This window comes from Hypomesus nipponensis, chromosome 23, assembly GCF_054491055.1.
Source record: "Hypomesus nipponensis isolate SF chromosome 23, ASM5449105v1, whole genome shotgun sequence".
Classification (NCBI taxonomy): domain Eukaryota; kingdom Metazoa; phylum Chordata; class Actinopteri; order Osmeriformes; family Osmeridae; genus Hypomesus; species Hypomesus nipponensis.
In genome coordinates, this window is record NC_140383.1 from 1,039,126 (window position 1) to 1,059,226 (window position 20,101).

Genomic DNA, 20,101 nt, shown 5'->3' on the forward strand with positions numbered 1-20,101 from the left:
TGTAACTGAAATGGTTCAACTCGAGTGGTGTAAACAGAGCCTTTCCGAAGCGCCGGCCAAAACTGGCACATTTACAGCAGCATCTGACTGCTGTGACCTCCGACCTTCCGTGTGTTCCAGCATGAGATGTTCCTATGCCCACCTAGTCGCTGTCACCATGGTGACGAGAGCCTCCAAAGCATTGGTTTTCCGATGTTGTGCTGTGATTTTGATGGAGTTTGATGACATGCCGGTTACTTATAGAACAACTGTGGGGATGATGGCAGTGTCAGAGAGTTACCTTTGTGGATACACTCTTGTCCCAGGGGTGGACACTTCTTACCCTCCTTCCCCCGGCACTACCTACCTGTGGTGCTACTGGGGTCCTCCCAGCATGGGCCTCTGTTCCACCATCCACTCTGCTGCCCTTTTACGTAACAGCTCTAATGTAGGTCAAGACTATGAACAATGCCACAGTTATACACAGTCAAGCGTGATTAACGAAAAACAAAAGTCAACTGCAAATATTTTCCATGTTTTCTCAGTACATTTTATGTTTTCAAAATAACTACTCAAAATTCTATTGATGCTAAAAATTGCTCAGTTTGACTCAGAGATGGGAAGTAATGAAGTAATAATACTTTGTTACTCTACTTGAGTAGATTTTTCTGGTATCAGTACGCTGCTTAACAATTAATTTTTTCTTTTACTTTTTTACACAAACATCTGCAATTTCTACTTTTTTCATTTTCAAACCAGGCTTGTTACTTACTTGTTTTCATCTGTATTTGGTGTCGTATTATTTCTTAGGAATGTTAAGATGACAGAGACATTCCTGATCAGCCATGGCCATATATGAGGGAGATGTTCAAAATTGTCTGTGTCGAAAAGGATTCCGGTTGAAGGTGCTGCATCTATAGTGAGTAGTGTTTGTGTTGGCTACTTTTCACATAAGTATATGTCCAAGCCGATACTTATTTTCTTTAACTTAAATTAAAAAAATGTAGTCAGCACTTCAACTTTTACCAGAGTCTTTTTAAACATGATTATCTGTAGTTTTACGCGAGTGAAGGATTTGTGTCCTTTTGCCATCTCTGGTTTGACCACAACTTAAACTGGTGACACTGAATGGGAAACAGAAATCTCCTATAGTGCACTCTACAGCATCTGCATGTGGAGAAGTTTCAGGGATCTGAAACCTCAATGCTTATCTTTGATTCATCTTTGTACTGTTACACCACCTAGTTACCTGTGAACACCACAATTCGGGGTCATTGACTGCAAAACCGAGTTTACCTTGTCATAGTTGAATAACGACAGTTTGGTGGGTAAAATGGACATACAGCAGTGGGTAACTGTCAGGGCCCTCTGGGTCCTTAGAGAGGAATACATATATATATATATATATATATATATAAATATATATTTAAAAGTGTATATATATATATATATAAAAATATATATTTTAAAAGTAATCTGTTCTAATTAAAAATTTTAAAAAATCCCCTTTTGTCACCCTATCGGAATTTTGCTTCTTCCGTTGGGAGGAAAATGCAGCTCTGTGATTAGTGGTCCAGCTATGAAGTTATAAAGGGCCGATTAATAGTAATTCAATGAAAGACTAATTTCCATTGATAGTAAAATTGACTAATCATCAGTGCCGACGCTCCCATAACGCGCACTACGCGCTGTGCGTAGGGCACCAATTTCTGAGGGGGCACCAAAAAATTGCCAACTGAAAAATCATCATAGTTATTATAATTATTATGCCGATATTATCATGCCCCCCCCCCCCCCCCCCCCTAAAAAAACATCTCCGTGGCCTGACGAACTTTGAAAGTAGGCTAGGTCAACTTTTAGAAAATTGCCTCAAAAAGACAACAGGAGTCAGGGGCAGAAAAAAGAAAAGAAAGAAACTGCGAGATGATGCCCGTGCATCACTTTCAGGTAAGTCCATGTTTAATCATTGTTAAATACGGGAAATATGCTGCTAATTTAATGGTTAGCCTATGCATACACCTCGAACTAGCTGACGTCACTGCTAATGTTAGCACACTCAAATATGTTAGGTGCAAGCTAAATTGAGATTTTACTGTTAAACATCATCTATTCATTTGACAAGTAACTGACGCCAGCTAGCTGTTACTATATTTTACATTCTATGATGCTTTTATATTTGATTCGGCTGCTAATCATATCTTCCCTCTAAATGTGTGGGCTTTGTTATTACTAACTTCCACCCACTGTGGGGAACCAGCGGGAATGCGATGACAAGCTAATAAACCAGCTGACCTAACGTTAGCTTGTTGGTTCACTTCACAATGGAATCTGCGAGGAACGTTCCCCCTAGTGAGGAGGACATTGTTTCACATTTGTTATATGCGCCGTTGTCATAGTTAACTTTTAATGAGAATTTGGAGTTAATCGCCAAAGGAAGACCTGCACCAACTTAATTTTGTGCAGAAAACCAAAGCTCATCAAAGGTAGGCTATCTTATTTAAAAACCTTTCGGCCGCCGTGCCACTGTTTTGTAGCCCTAGCCTAGCCTATATGTTATAGTGTTCAGAATGACCGGTCAATCTGTAGGCTAAATGTACCAACGCAACGTCACTATGCACAATTACCGTAAATAGTGCAGCAAGGGCTGGCTCTAATAATGCGTAATGAGCAACACAATTTCACATAGGCCTAATACTGTGTGCACAGTATTTTCTGATGCGTAGCTTAATTGTGGTCAGAGGGCCAAGGTTTAAGAGTCACGGTTTGCTACTGACATACAGTTAACCTCAAAGTCCATTGACACTTCTTTTCTATGCAAATCTCACAATTTGAAACTGCTGCAGTTAAACGGTCAGTTTCAAAAAATCTCAGGGTTCACGTAGATCTCAGACACTGCACACTGCTCTGTACTTCCACGGGAATTACAAAGAAGAAAGTTTCTAACTATTTCACCAAAGACAGTTTTGAAAGCCTTGGACAATTTAAAGCAGGATTTACTAAGAAGCTGTTGCTTAAAATAGGTGCTGTTCCGACTGTATGCTCATCACAACCGCAAGCTGTATGATTTTGTTGCTTACAGTTATTAGCAATGCTGACGTCTCCTGTATCTAGCACAGGTAGAATGTGTGATGATTTAGTTTATTGGCAATAGGGCTAACTTTATTTCATTTTCCTGACTGTGTTTCATTCAAAAAAATAACTTGGGTTTTCATGTAAATCTACAATTCACGATGCATGTTTCTCCGCAGCTTCGCTTTTTGTAGACTTACCGACGCGCAGCTCATCTATATATTCATGAGCATACCATAAAAGGGAGAAAACCTCTCGTTTCATTTTAGGGCTATTTCCCAGGATGCACCAGGGTGCATAGAACAGCACCCGGGCCATTTTCAGCCCAACCAATGTTCGGAGACCTTAAGGAACAGTGTGAAATACCCTATAAAATCAGTCAATGACCCCTTTAAATCTAATATCTTTTAAAATGAATATGATTTTCCTTTCAGTGATGGAGCATGGTTTATAACTAAAAAGTATTGATTTTAGCTTGATCTTTAACATCTCAAAACGGTCAGTAGATTCATTTGACATAGTTTGGTGTTTTTTTTTGGTTGGTTTTTGTCTATCATACTGTTGGTGAAGGTGGTCTGATGCAGGCTTGTGGGCTCAGCACGGCCTCTTAGCTGGGACAGCCTGGGTGTGGGGAGCCTCATGCTCAGATTATACAGTCATTCATAGTTGTGGGCCTAATCATGTCATAAAAGGGGCATGAATGCTTTGAAGTCCTAAGTGCAGTTGTCAGTTCCTTTGAAGGAAATGGTAATTGTCATGTTCACTACCTCAGAAATCAAATTCCCCATGTTCCCCCTCCTCAACCCCCCCCCCCCCCCCCCATTCCTTCCTCCTTACGATGTCCTTGATGCCCCCCTTCACCACAACCACCACCAACATTGCGGCGTCAATCATCCACATCTGGAGCTGGTCAGACTCTGTAGTCTCTGGGGGGAGCTGCAGCCTTCGCTCCCATCCTGCCGCCTTCACAACGCCCCCCTTCCAACTCCTGATGAAACGCACGCCTGGATTCCCCCTAAGATAATGTGTGCCCATTTTCAAAGTCTGATAGCGTTACCTTTTCCACAGATTATGCCCTTTTAGATTATGTTTGTGTGTGTATGAAGGTGTCTGTGTTTCAAAAGCTTTTGGTTCATCTATAGCAAACCTTTGAGGGGATATATGTTAGTGTGTGTCCTGCAGACACATACTGGCCTCTTTGTCATGATAAAGCCCAGTGTTCCCTAAGATGGTGGCCCACCATAGGTCCCACCAGAGTTTATCCCCCCTTGAAGTTCAAACCGATTCTAAATGACTTCCTTGTTCCTGTGCAATCTCTTTGACTCCTGTTGAAAACCAGGTGACTTGCCTCCGGGCAGGACTTCAATAAAGTCATATCCTGTTTGCTGTTCAGATCTGTGGCTCCGTATCTCAGTATGTTTCCAGGCTGGATCAGAGGTGCCAGACGAATCACAGACAAGTCCTCCTGTTCTGATCACAGACAAGTCCTCCTGTTCTGATCACAGACAAGTCCTCCTGTTCTGATCACAGACAAGTCCTCCTGTTCTGATCACAGACAAGTCCTCCTGTTCTGATCACAGACAAGTCCTCCTGTTCTGATCACAGACAAGTCCTCCTGTTCTGATCACGTTATGGACCAGAGATCGCAAAGTGAAGTTCCTTCTAAGGCTGCAGATATCCTTCATATTGAGTCAATCTGCTATGTCTGCATGATCACAGCATGGATCAGATTCATGGTAAGTTTTCAGCCCATGGTTAGAGACATGGAGACTGTCTGATGAACATGTGGCTGTTGGTTAGTGACTTTGCAAACAAAACACATTTGACTAAGGACAAACAATCCTTAGTACTCTCGTATTTTCGGCACATCAATGTCCCGGCCCTAGCACAAGACACAGCAGCATCCAATAAAAAAGTCCACCAGCTTAAATGAATACATAACTTTATTTAAATAAATGCTTTGTCATAACAAAAAAAGACAAAGGTTAAAAGAGTACATAAATTACAAGTTGAATAAATATTACACAGTGATATTCACTTAATAATTTGAGATTTGTATCTTTTTTTTAAAAACTGATTTTATGAAGAGTTCCAAATGCTGACCATTGTGTATTCTCTCCTCCTGCCATGAAAAGGTCTCAAGCTGGTCAACATCAGGGGCTAAGACAAACCAACTGTCTTGTCTTGATTTATCCAGAAAATTGTTATGCATTCAGAAAAAAAACTGTAGTTACTGAACTAGTTTAGTATAGTGATTATGAGTTCTAACCAAGTACAGAGACCAGGAATCTGAAGAAGTTCCTGTTAGCAGAAACATATGTCAATCAAGCTTTGAAAAGAAAGGTTTCATTTTCAAGCTTTCCAACATGGCAAGCTCATGTCATACAGTGAGGCAATACAGTCAGGAAACCCAGGCATCGATTGATACCAGATCCCAACAAATGTCATTCAACTGAACATCCCACAGAGTTCGAAGCGGAAAGGATCTAAAACTGACAGTTCCTCTTCTTAGACATTCTTTTGTTCAGATATCTAAGCAACACTTTCAAACTTTAATTCAATCTTCTGCATTTTAGAGCCAAAAAACCCCTCTGACTGAGATAGCTGCTGAACAGGACGTCATATTCTTCAGATTCCCATGTCTCCTAGCAACTGTCTGTCTACGCTGTAGCTACTATTGGTGATAGGTGACCCCATGATTGGGGGGTGTGGCTAAGCCCTCAGTGTGACCACTGCCCATGGCACTCTCCCGTCTCTCCCTCTCTGTGCAGGAACCTGTGAGAACAAATGTGAGTCGTTGTTGTAGCGTTTACTGTTTGTCTTGCTGTTGTTTTGATTTTTTCTGCTTGGTTGTTGCTGAGGTCCCAGGCATGGGCTCTACAGCCCCTGTCAAAGTTAGCCAGAAGCACCTTCTTAAGGCCTTGCTCCTGATTACACAATAAAAATGTTTATTTTTGTTTATGTTTTTTATATGTTTTATGTTTTTCACCCGAGCGGCACAATCACAGGGCATTGTTGTGTGTCAGTAAGAACTCATTTAAGTGCAAGCTGCTTCTTTCAAAGTGGGGTGGGGATGGAGGGGGGGTATGGGGATGGGAGGGGAGGCAAGCTGAATTGGCTAAGGTCCCTGATACTAAGTTTGGTCAAGGTTTCATGTCCACCTATGTCCGAAGATAGTTTGGATATTTGGACTAGTAAACGTATGATTTGAACTAATTTTCTCTAGAAAAGGTTAAGAGCTTCTGAATGTTTCCACCTTATTAGTTAGTGTTACAGTTTAACATACTGGTGAGAAACTCTCTGCTACATGATTTCCTTTGTAATAACTGCCAACTCACTCTGCTCTGTGGCAACACACCTCATTGCCCTGTGGCAACACACCTCATTGCCCTGTGGCAACACACCTCACTGCCCTGTGGCAACAGACTGCTGTAGAAACCCTGACATGGTTGAAGGTCTGAAGTCCTCCCTGCTTGTGAGCTTTGAGAGTGAGCGTGGATCGTGGTAACAACTCATCCAGCTGTTTAGAGGAGTGACAGACGGACAGACAGACACAGGAGTGTACACAGCCCTATCATAATGTGCCTCTGAATTCTATCATCCTTGGCTTACACTCTCTGGCAATTATAAACATTGGCAGTCACTTGTAAAAGCAATATCTCATAGCTTATTGAATGATAAAGAAAGAGAAGAGAGAGGTGATTAACAAACCTTCACACCTCTCTGATCGCTCTTGTCCTCATGACCCTGGGAGGCAGGGAAGGATACTAACGGAATTCATAATGTGTCTGGAAGACCGTTTCAAAGACAGAGCTACGCTTGTCTACATCCAAACTAGACCTCCAGACGTTCAGGGGAGACGGCACCTGGCTGGAACCTGCCTCAGGGAGCCTGACTCAGGGAGCTTGACTCAGGGAGCCTGCCTCAGGGAACCTGCCTCAGGGAGCCTGCCTCAGGGAGCCTGCCTCAGGGAGCCTGCCTCAGGGAGCCTGCCTCAGGGAGCCTGACTCAGGGAGCCTGACTCAGGGAGCCTGCCTCCGCTCACTGGGGGCCCACCCCACTTCCACGTCACTGTTCAGATGGGTTTGCATGGAGGAAGGCACTGTGTCTCACACACAGATGTAAAAACCACACAAAAAAAAAAATTAATAAAAAAATAACCACCCTGTAGGTCTGAGGTGCCCTTGTGTTTTGAAACATGCCTCTTCATAGAAAGGAAACTGCTGGCTGTTTGTTTTCCAAACCAAGTCATGTTTGGTTGTAGTTGTCAAAACACACTAGTTGTCAAAATTATAAAAGATAACAATTAGAGTGTGCAAGCTGAAGGGGGGAGTTAGCTTGTTTGACTGTCCTGTATTCAAATAACAAGAGCCGGACTCTAAAGGGCTACATGGAAACTATTCAAATAGTTTTACAGGCTAAATGATATGCACCTTTCTCCAAGCACCAGTACATAGACGTGTGTGTGTGTGTGTGTGATATTGGTTAATCAATCAGAGTTTAAAGTAAAACCCCAAGTTTGCTTTGAGCTGGGGTAACCCTAGGGTTAAGGAGCATGGCTCAAAGTGGGCAGTTGTTACTTCACTGAAGGCAAAGAAAACAGAACAGAATAAGCCATAGGAGACAACACTAGGTATACTGAGAGAAACAGCTCTTCAACAAGCTCCTTCCAAGCATGGTTTTGTCCACTATCAAGCAATACTAAGTATTACTGGAGTTATTAAGCAGTTTGAGCTTGGAAGGTCGATTCAGGATCCTCTTTGATCTATTTCTCTTCTAAGCAACTCTGACAGAGTCACTCAGAGGGTACAGATCTAAGAACCCACATTTTGTGGCAGTTCTTTTCACGACCAGTAGGGGCAGTGCTCTCTGCTGAGGTCCAGGTTGCCTTGTATGGCGTTGTCTGTTAAAATAGGCACAGTTGGCATGTCAGGCTAGCTACAGAGTCAAAGAGCCACTTATTTGTCTATAATGATCTGCTTCTTTTTCTTTTTTCAGTTTTTTGAAACAATCTCCCATCCTAGAGACATCCTGTTAGCCTACGTAGAGATTCCATCCCTTTCAGAAACGACTTCAAGCACTAGCCATAATGGTTGTGACAAAATGAAAAGAGAAAAAATAACATTCTTTTGTTAAAGGCTCACTCTGTCATTCATTCACACCCTCGTTCACACACACACACACACACACACACAAGAATGCATGTTCATACATACACACACAGTGAAGTTACACACATCCAAGCAATTTCCCCTATTAATTAAAATTAAGTGCTCTGACAGAACCAAACACCCAGAGTCAACTGGATCAAAACATCCCTGTCTTATGTTGTGTTGTTTTGTGTGTGGAAAATAAACAAACAAAAAACAAACAATTCTGCCTCTAGTATAAGTAAGAGCTATCTCCTCTTATACGTCAATGGCAATAGATGGGAAACACCTAAATAGTTAAAGTCTTGTAGTCAGTGTGCCTTCTGAACTTCCCGTCCATGGTTTTATGTTAGCTTTACATAGTACAAAGTTTGGTGCTTAAACTCCAGCTTCTACAAAAATATATCTATATGTGTATATACTTTGACGAATTGCTAGCAGGGACCCAGCTCTTATCAGGGGACTGAAGGACAGACGGAGGGTGGAACCATCAGAGTTTCTGTCCTTGGAAACGAGTGCTTGGTCAACAACGACAAGATGTCAGCTGTCTCTTCTCAGCTTGTTCTTTCCTTTAGTTTTTTGTGTGTGTGTGGTTTTTTTTTTGGGGGGGGGGGAGGGGGTGTTGTTTTTCTCTTTTTTCATTTTGAAAAAGCAAAATTCTCAAAGTGACTGGAGGGTGTGTCGGATAGGAGGGAGGAGTGGAGGAGGGCCCTGGGTCAGGGGGTCAGGACAGGGGGGCGGAGTATCGTCTTCACTCGTTGTTGTTGTTGCCGCTCTCCAGGTCTTTGCACTGGATGTCTCCTCCGCTGTAGTCGGTGCCAGGAAGCTGGACGCCATACTTGTCCACGCACCAGCAGATCCCACGCTTCCTGCCACGAGAGGGCTTGCACTGTGGAGGAGGAGAGAAGACGACGAGAGGAGGATGGAGGGAGAGGAAGGAGAGCGGAGGGGGGAGAGAGAGAAGTAGGGGGAGACAGAGAGAAGGAGAGAGAAAGGTTGGGGAAAGAGTGAGAAGGAGGAGGAAAGAGAAGGAGGGGGAGAGAGGAAGAGGAGAGAGAGAACAGAGGTTAATATGAGGCTCTCTGGACGCTAGGAGAATGCAGATACAGGATCCTGATGTCCCATAGATTAGTGTTTGCTTTCAGTAATCTAATAGTAAAGATACATTTCTTAATTTAACCAAAGAATCCCAAGAATGTTGATCTTCAGGTCCAATTTAACAACACATAACAAGTCATGAAGAGCTTACCTGTTTGCGCTTGAAGAAGCCCTTCCTGTCACAGTTTGGGAGGTAGAGAGACAGAGCCATGACACGAGAGGTGTCCTTCATCCCCTGGATGATCCCGTCCAGCTTCCTCCTGCAGGGACCCTGTGGAGGAACAGGAAGAATGGGAACAACCCTAACCCTCAGTGTCCTTTCCATATGACAACTGGTTTAACAACATCTTAACCCTGTCAATATTAGCTTGGAAAACTGGAAAATAAGTCATGCGGTTCTAAATCCTGGAACTGGAAGCTCATGTTGTGGTCTGTTAGCGTGTCGGCTTATTGTGTTAGATCGCTCCCACTTACAAACTCTGGCTCGTGCTTGTCAATGGGCAGCGGGGAGTAGTCCATCTGCCCTCCCATGGACCGCAGCTTGGCCTGGGTCCTCTTGCGCTCTTTACGCACAGCCAGGATCTTTTTACTGTTGATGAGGTCTTTGGGGTGGAGTGGCACTTTAGCCAGCGGCAGCTGGTCATCTGTGGTCTCTGGGGTCATGGCGTCCTCATGTTCCTGGGACTCGCGATCTGGAGAAGGTGAAAAGATCACAAGGTCAACAGGCGTGATCCCGTCCCAATGACACTTCCTGTTGTGGTCCTGATGTGTGCCCCAGGAGTGGCCCCATCTCCTGGAAGGACGCCGGGGTGGACTCGTGGTAAAGATGCAGGAGGCATGTTTTGCGCTTACAGTCAAAGCAGATCTAAAAATAGATGCTTGTGCTTTTGTAATCATTTACTTTAGTGAACAATCCCAAGTATTCAGTGGCTTGTTATTCCAGTGCCTAAAGGAAATATACAGCCAGATGCATTTCCCAGGGTTTTTAACCACCAAATCTTGTGTTGCCATGTGTTTATGGAGTGGAGGATCAAGGATCAGCAGCTGATGAACTCTCTGCTCACCTCATAACCCCCAACCCAAACAAACCGTGGTCCGCTCAGCTAATGGCAGCTGTGGCAACCCACATGCATTACATCCCACATGCAACAGTCCTATTCTCTGAGAGCGACTACGAACAGCAAATTACTTCTTAACATGCACAGAAGTTGAAATGGGACATATAGCTTCAACCGGCTTTGCTTCAGTGTGACACTACAGGCAAAAATAATTCAGAGTACACTTAGACCCAAAGATGAATTTGTCCAGACAAAGCGCCAGGTAAAATAGCAGATTACATTGAAGTCATTTGTGTGAGTGCTGGGCTGTTCCCTTGTTCTATCATAACAGAGCGTCCTGGAGGGATCTAGACCATGCCGAGCCTCTTGCACTGCGCAAACTGAAGATCCATGGTCACAATCAATCCTTATGGGTACAAACACATCCTTAAAATACATGTTCCTTTTAAAATGTACTTCATTTTCTTTCAATTCAGCTCAGTAAGTTTAATCTTTAACAACATTTATGACACAAGGAACTACTATAAACTACAACCAATGACAAAACCATCAACACTTATATCTCCCAGAGCCTGCTTTTAATGACAGGCTTTTCAGCCAGCCTCCCCAAGAGGGCACTGCGATCCAGCAGTTCCACAGTCAGACTTGGGGAGATTTGGGGTCCTGATCCCTTATCCCCAACCAATCCTTCCTGTCCCTCCCCCCGGCTCAGCCCCCTTAAGCCAGCCACCCTATCTCCAGGTCCTTTCAGGCCACAGGGACAATGCCCACCCCGAGCTTAGCTGTCCCACAAAGGTTCTGTGGGACTCTGGGCAGTTCCCCAGCTGGCCTGGGGCTGTGATCACAGTGGATGGCCGTGCTTATATTTAACCAGCGAGGAAAACCCGCTACATTGTTCAGGGGCGGACGGCCAAGGTGGGTGGAACCTGCGACACGGGCGGGTGCCAAGCCAGGACTGCTGGGGCTGGGAGAGAGGAGACAGAGACCTTGTAAACACTGAAAGGCTGAGAGGAGGCGTTCAAATGATTTCAAAGACCATTACTTTCCTTCAGTGTACGTTCATGACTTGGCTGTCATTGCCTGTCTGGAAAACGATAGGCAGACGGTGTAACCGGGCAGTGGATTCCCAGGAGCGACGTCTGACACAGCAGGGGAGTGTAAGGGGGGAGGGCAAAGGGGGTGAAGGGACTAGATTACCGGAATTGGGTCCCTGGCTTCTGAACTGCAGTCCTGCCTCTTTGAAATTAATCTCACAACTCATGACTTGGCAGGCTCCAGTTAGTGTTTGGATATGTCCTCGTGTCTCCTTGTGCAGACTACAGGGCTATAAACCACTAAAAATAAATATGTCCTATGAGCTTTCCTTTGCGTCTGATGCCTAGCCGTTGAAGAAACCCTCTTATTTGAAGAGTTGGAGCAGCTTGTTTTGAAGAAGCTAAAGTCTCTGCTCTTGATTGAAATGCGGTACAACTTGGTAACACGCTAACGTAAACACATACAAACACATACCCAGCTATGGCATGGAAAACAATAGATGAAATGTAAACATATTTAGTCATATTTCTCAACAGCTTTGCCCGGTTTCAGAAACACTTACAAAAGAGTGATTCCAATGCACTCTTTATAGACCCAGTGTAGAGAGCTGCACAATAGAGCTGCACAACAATAGGGTGTTATGAGTGATCATGTTTGGCTGTGCTGGGCAGCCCAAAAGGATATTCCATCTAGTCTTGCTACAGTATGCATCCAAACAATGAACTGTGTCTCCAGTTCAGCGATGAGAGGCAGCTTTGTCCAGAAGCAGTGTCAGTGCAGACACAGCCTCACACCCTCCATTCCTCTCACTAAATCACCAAAATTGTCGTTTCTGAAGTGGGCTCTTCTCTCCAGCCACAGAATCTCAGTGTTTCCGTGCTCAGGGTCCTGGCCTTGTAAAGCAGCTTAGTGGGTCTGTGTTTAACTACTGAGACGCTGCCAAGCCTCTGGACCGGAGCCAGGATGGCGCCGTCACGTGCAGATACTCCATTCAGCTGAGCCCGACGAGGTATCGCTATCTCTCCGCCTGCTCTGGCTAAAGTTTTCATTAAGACAAGGGGAAAGAAGGAGGTGCACCCGATACAGCCCTGTTAAATAATGAACATGGGAGAGAAGGCAATTACTCTTCATGAATACACCCTGTTTCTTGCAATGCAGGAGTTAGAGCAGAAGGGATGAGCCATCCTTCTATTAATCCTTCTCTCTTATTCATCTTCATGAGTGTAGGGACGCCGTTTCATATGGAAAAAGCCACAGAACAATGGCTTGGGGAAATTGTCATTGACGAAAAAAAAAGGATGTCGTGCCCATCTGAAATGACATTTTCCAGACAGGGGGTGTTGAGAGCAGAGGCAGTGAGGCTGAACAGAGGCAGTGAGGCTGAACAGAGGCAGTGAGGCTGAGAAGAGGCAGCAAGGCTGAGTAGGGGCAGTGAGACTGAGCAGAGGCAGTGAGACTGAGCAGAGGCAATGAGACTGAGCAGAGGCAGTGAGACTGAGCAGAGGCAGTAAGGTTGAGTAGGAGCAGTGAGGCTGAGAAGAGGCAGTAAGGCTGAGTAGGAGCAGTGAGGCTGAGCAGAGGCAGTAAGGCTGAGTAGGAGCAGTGAGGCTGAGCAGAGGCAGTGAGGCTGAGCCTAGGCAGTGAGGCTGAGCAGAGGCAGTGAGACTGAGCAGAGGCAGTAAGGCTGAGAAGGAGCAGTGAGGCTGAGCAGAGGCGGTAAGGCTGAGCAGAGGCAGTGAGGCTGAGCAGAGGCAGTGAGGCTGAGCAGAGGCAGTGAGGCTGAGCAGAGGCAGTGAGGCTGAGTAGAGGCAGTGAGACTGAGCAGAGGCAGTAAGGCTGAGAAGGAGCAGTGAGACTGAGCAGAGGCAGTAAGGCTGAGAAGGAGCAGTGAGGCTGAGCAGAGGCGGTAAGGCTGAGCAGAGGCAGTGAGGCTGAGCAGAGGCAGTGAGGCTGAGCAGAGGCAGTGAGACTGAGCAGAGGCAGTAAGGCTGAGAAGGAGCAGTGAGGCTGAGCAGAGGCGGTAAGGCTGAGCAGAGGCAGTGAGGCTGAGCAGAGGCAGTGAGGCTGAGCAGAGGCAGTGAGGCTGAGCAGAGGCAGTGAGGCTGAGTAGAGGCAGTGAGACTGAGCAGAGGCAGTAAGGCTGAGAAGGAGCAGTGAGGCTGAGCAGAGGCGGTAAGGCTGAGCAGAGGCAGTGAGGCTGAGCAGAGGCAGTGAGGCTGAGCAGAGGCAGTGAGGCTGAGCAGAGGCAGTGAGGCTGAGCAGAGGCAGTGAGGCTGAGCAGAGGCAGTGAGGCTGAGCAGAGGCAGTGAGGCTAAGCAGAGGCAGTGAGGCTGAGCAGAGGCAGTGAGGCTGAGCAGAGGCAGTGAGGCTGAGCAGGGTGTATGAGGAGAATGTAGACATACATGAACAGGAAGCCTTCAATCATTTGAGCAACAATGCTCCAGGTCCCAGACAGATCTGGCTGCTGGATATTTGAAGCCTGGATGGAGTCCATGTCCTAATAACACTGCAGCGAGGAAAGAAACCCAGGCTAGGAGAGAGCAGTGACCCCGTCACCTCCACTGTGGGCAGTATACTGAGAGCATGGCCTGGAATCCCACATGGGATCATGTGTCAGGCAGGACTGCAGAACTCTCACCCAGGACCAAAACCGAGGTCATCAAACGGAGGTTCTCTCACTTTCAACACTTGGCCTGAGAAGGTGGCGAAATACCTCAAGATGCAAAAAGCACGACTGCTTCTCACTTCAGTTGCAAGGCGAGTTGAGCTTGGCCCAAGGGGCTGAAGGCTGATACTGTGATTGGAGCGACCTCGTCCATCTTACGAGTGGGTTTGGTGTGGTGAGTTGCATGTTAGTTCAGAAAGTTGTGTCTTGTCTTTATCATTGGCATTTTGAGTGCAAATCAAGTCACTATATTTACAGGATATAACTTCTAAGCTCACAATGGCACACAGGCGCAATCCTTACGTTTCCTGCCTTGCAGAGGGACTGCTATAAATAGCTGTGTGAACAATTAAAACAACTTTAACATTTAAGAGCAGTTGTTCTTTAAGGATGTTGGTGCTTCCCAAGGGGGGCATAGGTAAGGGACTCAGTGTACCTTCTGAAGAGTCTGATACCAAACAGACCCAAGCATCTGTTGAAGCTGAAGACATGATGAACAGCAGTTGGAAGTGCCATACAGAGAACACAGTAGCATGGTGGGACTCGGGCAGTGTTTGACTGGACAAGCCTGCTTCTGGTCTTAGCCCCCCCCCCCCCCCCCGGCGCCTCAGAACCCCCCCTGGTGAATACAGTCTTGCCACAGGGTTGCACGCTGTCTTCTTCTGGGTCTTCATCACCACAACACAACGTCACTGATGTTCCAGCCCCCCTGTGGTAGAAGCAGCTGTTTAGGCCTCACGTCAGCCATCCTCAGTACACTAACCTACGCTCAGACAGGGGCTTAAGCTTTCACATTTTTTTATTAAAAAAATGTTTAAAGCCTTTTAATTCCATGGAAATGAGTCACGGTAGTTTTGTACACCCATTCATCCACAAAAACATAAAAAATAATATACTTTAACCAATCCTAATGCAGGGCTACGGAGATGTGTTAACACTTTGCTGTGGTATTGGGACAAGCATAGGGATCAATGTATTTACAGATTCAACCGATGCATGATTCATTATCTGCAGGACACTGCTGATCCAGTTTCAGGGGCGTAATCCCGTCCATAGCCCTGGCTGGCTAAGCGATGGTGACAGGGCGGTTAACAGAACCTGTGCTGGCCTGGGTCTGATCACACATGTTGTCGTTTAAAAGCCAGCATGTGGATGTCACTGTGTTCGAGTCGCGTGTTCCTGTCAGAGGACACTCCCCACAGCTGCTGCGCAACCCCCCAGGTGTCAGCGACAAACACACGCTACACCGAATGCTGTAAAACGTCATAGAAAGAAATCAGTCAAGCGTGCTGAAGGAGTTCTCCGCTTTGAACCACACTAGGGTGGGGTTCCAGGGGCCTGGCCACAGGAGCTATCTCACGCTGACACTCTGAGATTTGGACATTTGAAAATGAATGTCCCCATAACAGCTTAACACAAGATTGCGCTTGTCCACGGAATTCTAGTGGAGCACATGTGAAGAGAACAAAAGCATTCCAAACCCTTAAGTGGATCTGATGCACGAAAAGGGTGATAAGGGTTAACAATGCAATGTAAAACCATACTGCACACGTGCAATGCCAAAAGCTAGCCAAGAACTCTGAACACTTCTATGCCAAGGGTCAAAGGTGGCATTGTGTGCTTGTCATGTCTATACCAGTTGGTCTGGTCCTGCAGAAGTACATTAGTCAGCCAAATGGCCTCATGCAGTATTAGCGGGAGATTGACACGTGGCCACAACATTCATTCATTTTGGCGTGTCATTCTCCGAAACAAGAAGAATTTGGCAGCTGTTTTCTTAGAGCACAAATAAACCACTTGTTTTGTTGTTTTGGCCAAAGAAGGAACTTTCCTGACACTGTTGATGAGGAACTGTGTGCTTACTCATGTGCTTTCCTGATTTGGAGGGTCTCTTTAATCATCTTTTTGTTTCTTGGCAAAGGCCAATCTGTTCAAACATAAGGCTCTTTCACTAGCTCCTAGAGATGTGGGACCTGCTGCCATGAAGTCATATCTGCTGGCCCACAAGCGAGGGTCAGGATCTCCAAGAGCCAACACAGCAACTGAGTGCCAAACAGCATACCAGCCTTTTATGCCTTATAATTGGAGCAAAACACCATGACAGCAAGCATGCTGAACAGCAAGAAGTCAGCAAAACACCAGTGACAGTTAAGGCCTGAGAGCAAAGAGTCAAATCTACTGCATGTGAAACCAACTACAAGGTGATTATTAAGACTCTGTTGCAAACGTATGTGGGTACTATGCTTTTCCAAAACTTAATACAACATGTGCAATACCCCGTCTATCCAGAAATATTCTCATTTGGAATGATATCCTTTTATTGGTTAAGGCAGGAGAAACAGTGAGAAGGCAGGAGAGCCGGCTCACTTCTCCTCCTCCAAGCTGCCGTCACTCACTCCCTCTTCTCTCTGTTGGTGTTTGTCTTGCTCCAGTGGTGTGACACTGTAACCCCACGACACTGTAACCCCACACTGTGGGAAACCAGAGGCTGGTAACTAACTCCTATCAGAGGAGCCCTGGGCAGGTCCCTTCAGAGCAGAGAGCTTGGACATTCTGCTGAATCACTGCAGCCGTCCAGCACACTGCCAGGGCGTCCAGCACACTGCCAGGGCGTCCAGCTCACTGCCAGAGCGTCCAGCTCACTGCCAGAGCGTCCAGCACACTGCCAGAGCGTCCAGCACACTGCCAGAGCGTCCAGCTCACTGCCAGAGCGTCCAGCACAATGCCAGGGCGTCCAGCACACTGCCAGGGCGTCCAGCACACTGCCAGGGCGTCCAGCACACTGCCAGGGCGTCCAGCACAATGCCAGAGCGTCCAGCACACTGCCAGGGCGTCCAGCACACTGCCAGGGCGTCCAGCACACTGCCAGGGCGTCCAGCACACTGCCAGAGAGTCCAGCACACTGCCAGAGAGTCCAGCACACTGCCAGGGCGTCCAGCACACTGCCAGGGCGTCCAGCACACTGCCAGAGAGTCCAGCACACTGCCAGGCTGGGACAGACTGCAGTTACCCACCACTGCCAGGAGAGGAGGCAACGTTTACACACACACGCACACAGACTAAGATACACGCACAGAAAAACCCTAGGACACGGGCATAACAGAAGCACACAAGCACACAGGCAAAGCAGAAGCACACACATGCTGTACACTAGGCAGCCACACACACACAAGGTAAGCAACACCATCAGGCATTAGGTACAGTCAAATACTTGGCACACATCAGTTGTTCAACACATTCTCACATGAGCATAGCCAACAGGCACAGACACACAGACACACACGGAACTTACAGCCTTCAGTGTGTTGGAATTCAATTCCTCAGTCCAAAGTTACACTTATAGCCAGTCAAAAGCTATTTGGTTTATGGCTTTAGTGTTTAAAGAATGCAGCCACTATGGATTAATATATTTTGGGAGATTTGAAATACCATTCTATGTTGACTGATGTTGTTCATGAAAACTGCAAAAAGCATTTACATGTCAACTCAAATAGTCCAAAAGCTTGGATTGTAGAATTCCAAGATAAGTAACGTGAACAGGTGCATAGTCTCAAAGCATCATTTTGTATTTCAATAGATGTTCTATGTATTTTGTACTTCGGACTTTTCACATCTAATCACTCACGCCTCTCTGGGTTTCGGCGGTGCATCTCCGCGCACACGCGCGCGCTAGCGCTCTCTCACACCTCCTGCCAACGGATTTAATCTTTGAGGGGTAATCCGACTTTCAACACCACCCACAGGGGCTGCACTTAAATCAGCTTTGACAAGATCTGTAGCCTCGGGAATATTGGCCTCCTTATTGTGTTCAAAAGGATAGGCCGGATACTCAATGGAAAAAAAATATTGATCCTTTTTACGGGAACTGTGGTTGCAGTAAGAAAGTACAAGTGGTTGCCTCAATGTGAGAAGAGATTTAACTAGGTTACAGCAGAGAAAAGAACGGCAAAGATGACGTATACTATACACATTAGGCTCTCACGTGACAAAGAAAGGGAGCGAAGGTTGTTCGTTCCAGACAGGCACGTGTGTGTCTGCGGTGCAGGACGTAGCATGCACACGCAGTCAGTTGGTGCAGATATAGAGTAACTGCATGAGAACGCTGCATCCATATCTTGGAGAGCTGAGTGGCACTAGCTGGCGTGCGTAAAAATGAACTAGCAAGGTTGAGCCTCAATCTGTCTTTTACGCATGACACTGCAGCGTGGAGAACCATGCAACACACACATAATTACTCCGTTTAGATATCACTGTAAGGCACGCGACAACAGCTTTGATATTTGCATGTTCTTCTGAGTCACTGAGGGTAATTTATCAAAAGTATCGGCTACTGTACATTACTTTGCAAAATATTTAGGTGGGCGACGGAACTCTTTACAGCCCGTAAAAAGTGCAGAGTGGTATGATTTCATAACGGTATGACATGTAAAGTAACCCTAAACAAGAACAGATTAGCTCACAATTTAACAGTCCCACGTAAACATGCATTCAACATAAAACATGTCAATTTGAGACCTGTAATGTATGCATCGTTAAAACGTTTATTCAGATTATAAAAACGTGCAATGCGTTGTTTTATGAGGTATTGTAATATCGTATGCATCAGATGTGCGTTACCTATGGGCGGATGGGCCGGTTTGTATCCTTTCTCGTTCGTGCACACTCCTCTACCGTGTAGGAGGGCGTGAAGGGGCTTCTCCTCCCCATTCCGTGGCAAGCAGCGCAAGCCATGGGTGCATGTCCCGGTGTACACGCCGCAAGCTTGACCCTCTGACAGGGCGCAGGTTAGGCAGCAACCGCAGCCCGGTTCCTTCACGAGCTGACAGCCAACGGGAACCGGGGGACACATCGAGAGAGCCTTTGGGTCGCACGGCTCGCAGGGTACGTAAGAGCCCAAGCACCCAGACAGCCCCAAGAAAAAGGTCACCAGAAGACAAAAACTGAGAAACATATTTGCTTCGCCAATGATGGACCCCCAAATAAAAAAGTGTACTGAGATACAATGCCCAGTGCGGGATAATCCGATTTTACAGCTAAAACGAGAGTCTGCATCCAAAGTGAGCTGAAATAAAATTCTGATATTCAAATGCTACAGCTTAATGTTCTGTCCTTTTGCAATTTCACTAAATTGGTCAAAACATAAACAATGTGACCAGGTTGTGGTGTATTGAAATGTCTCCTGAGTTGTGTCCTCTCTGAGTCTTTGCACAAAATCTGAATTTTTTCCCTTTAGAGACCGATTCCGATACTTTCTCTCCTGGAGAAGGTTTCCGTGCAGACTGGTCCGGTTCAGACCAGGCTTGCCTTTTTAAAAACGACCAAACCCAAACCCCTAACTATGAATACTCCAAGCAGAAGAGAAGGGAGGCGCACTTGTTCCAGGACTTGGCAAGAAGCCAACCTTTTTTTTCCAGCAGTAGGATCAGTCTTTCACGCTGAAGGTTAAAGTGATGCCAAGTGCGAGGAGAAACACAAGAAACCAACGCAACCTCATCCAAAAACATTTCGATAAAAGGATTCCAAGAAAAGCGCGATTAAATACTGAATTCGTTATTTTTGAACGAGCACTAGCTTGATTTAAACCTATCGCCGTACACACAAAGCGAAAGGACAGTATGGAATCATTGGAAAGGTTTCAGGGGTAAAGCGTGAAACATGTAAAACGCCGTCGGCGTCGGGCCATGTGTGTCAAGCTGCAAATCACTCAAGAGCAGCACGAACCATATCACTGGATTTATACATGCCTCATATCCTGAAGTTTTTTCATTTTTTTATTCCTTAAACACACAAAATATATGCAAAAAGAAATGTGCATTAAGTAGAGTGTTTAAAACACCAGGCATTTAGGACTTGGACTTCAGCTTGGACTTAGGCTCAAAGTAAAAGTTACTAAATGTCAGGATTTTGTTTTGTCTCTAAGCAGTATCTATCCTGCACATACATTCACTGCACTGGACTCGAACAGAAAGGTAGACAAGCTAGATTCAAATACCTAGTATGTATTTAACAGATGAGAAAGAGAAAGATAAGGAGAGAAAGAGATCCGA

At 45.8% G+C, this 20,101-nt stretch overlaps 1 protein-coding gene across 1 annotated transcript; it reads right to left on the minus strand.

The window, feature by feature from the left end:
* Positions 1-4,973: 4,973 nt before the first annotated feature.
* On the minus strand, positions 4,974-19,348 carry LOC146233279 (insulin-like growth factor-binding protein 5). Its single transcript, XM_084688577.1, has 4 exons — positions 18,672-19,348; positions 9,771-9,988; positions 9,448-9,567; positions 4,974-9,087 (listed from the first exon to the last, which is right to left on the minus strand). The coding sequence occupies exons 1-4, from the start codon at positions 19,003-19,005 to the stop codon at positions 8,950-8,952; spliced, it is 810 nt and encodes a 269-aa protein (XP_084544703.1). The 5' UTR covers positions 19,006-19,348; the 3' UTR covers positions 4,974-8,949.
* Positions 19,349-20,101: the final 753 nt, after the last annotated feature.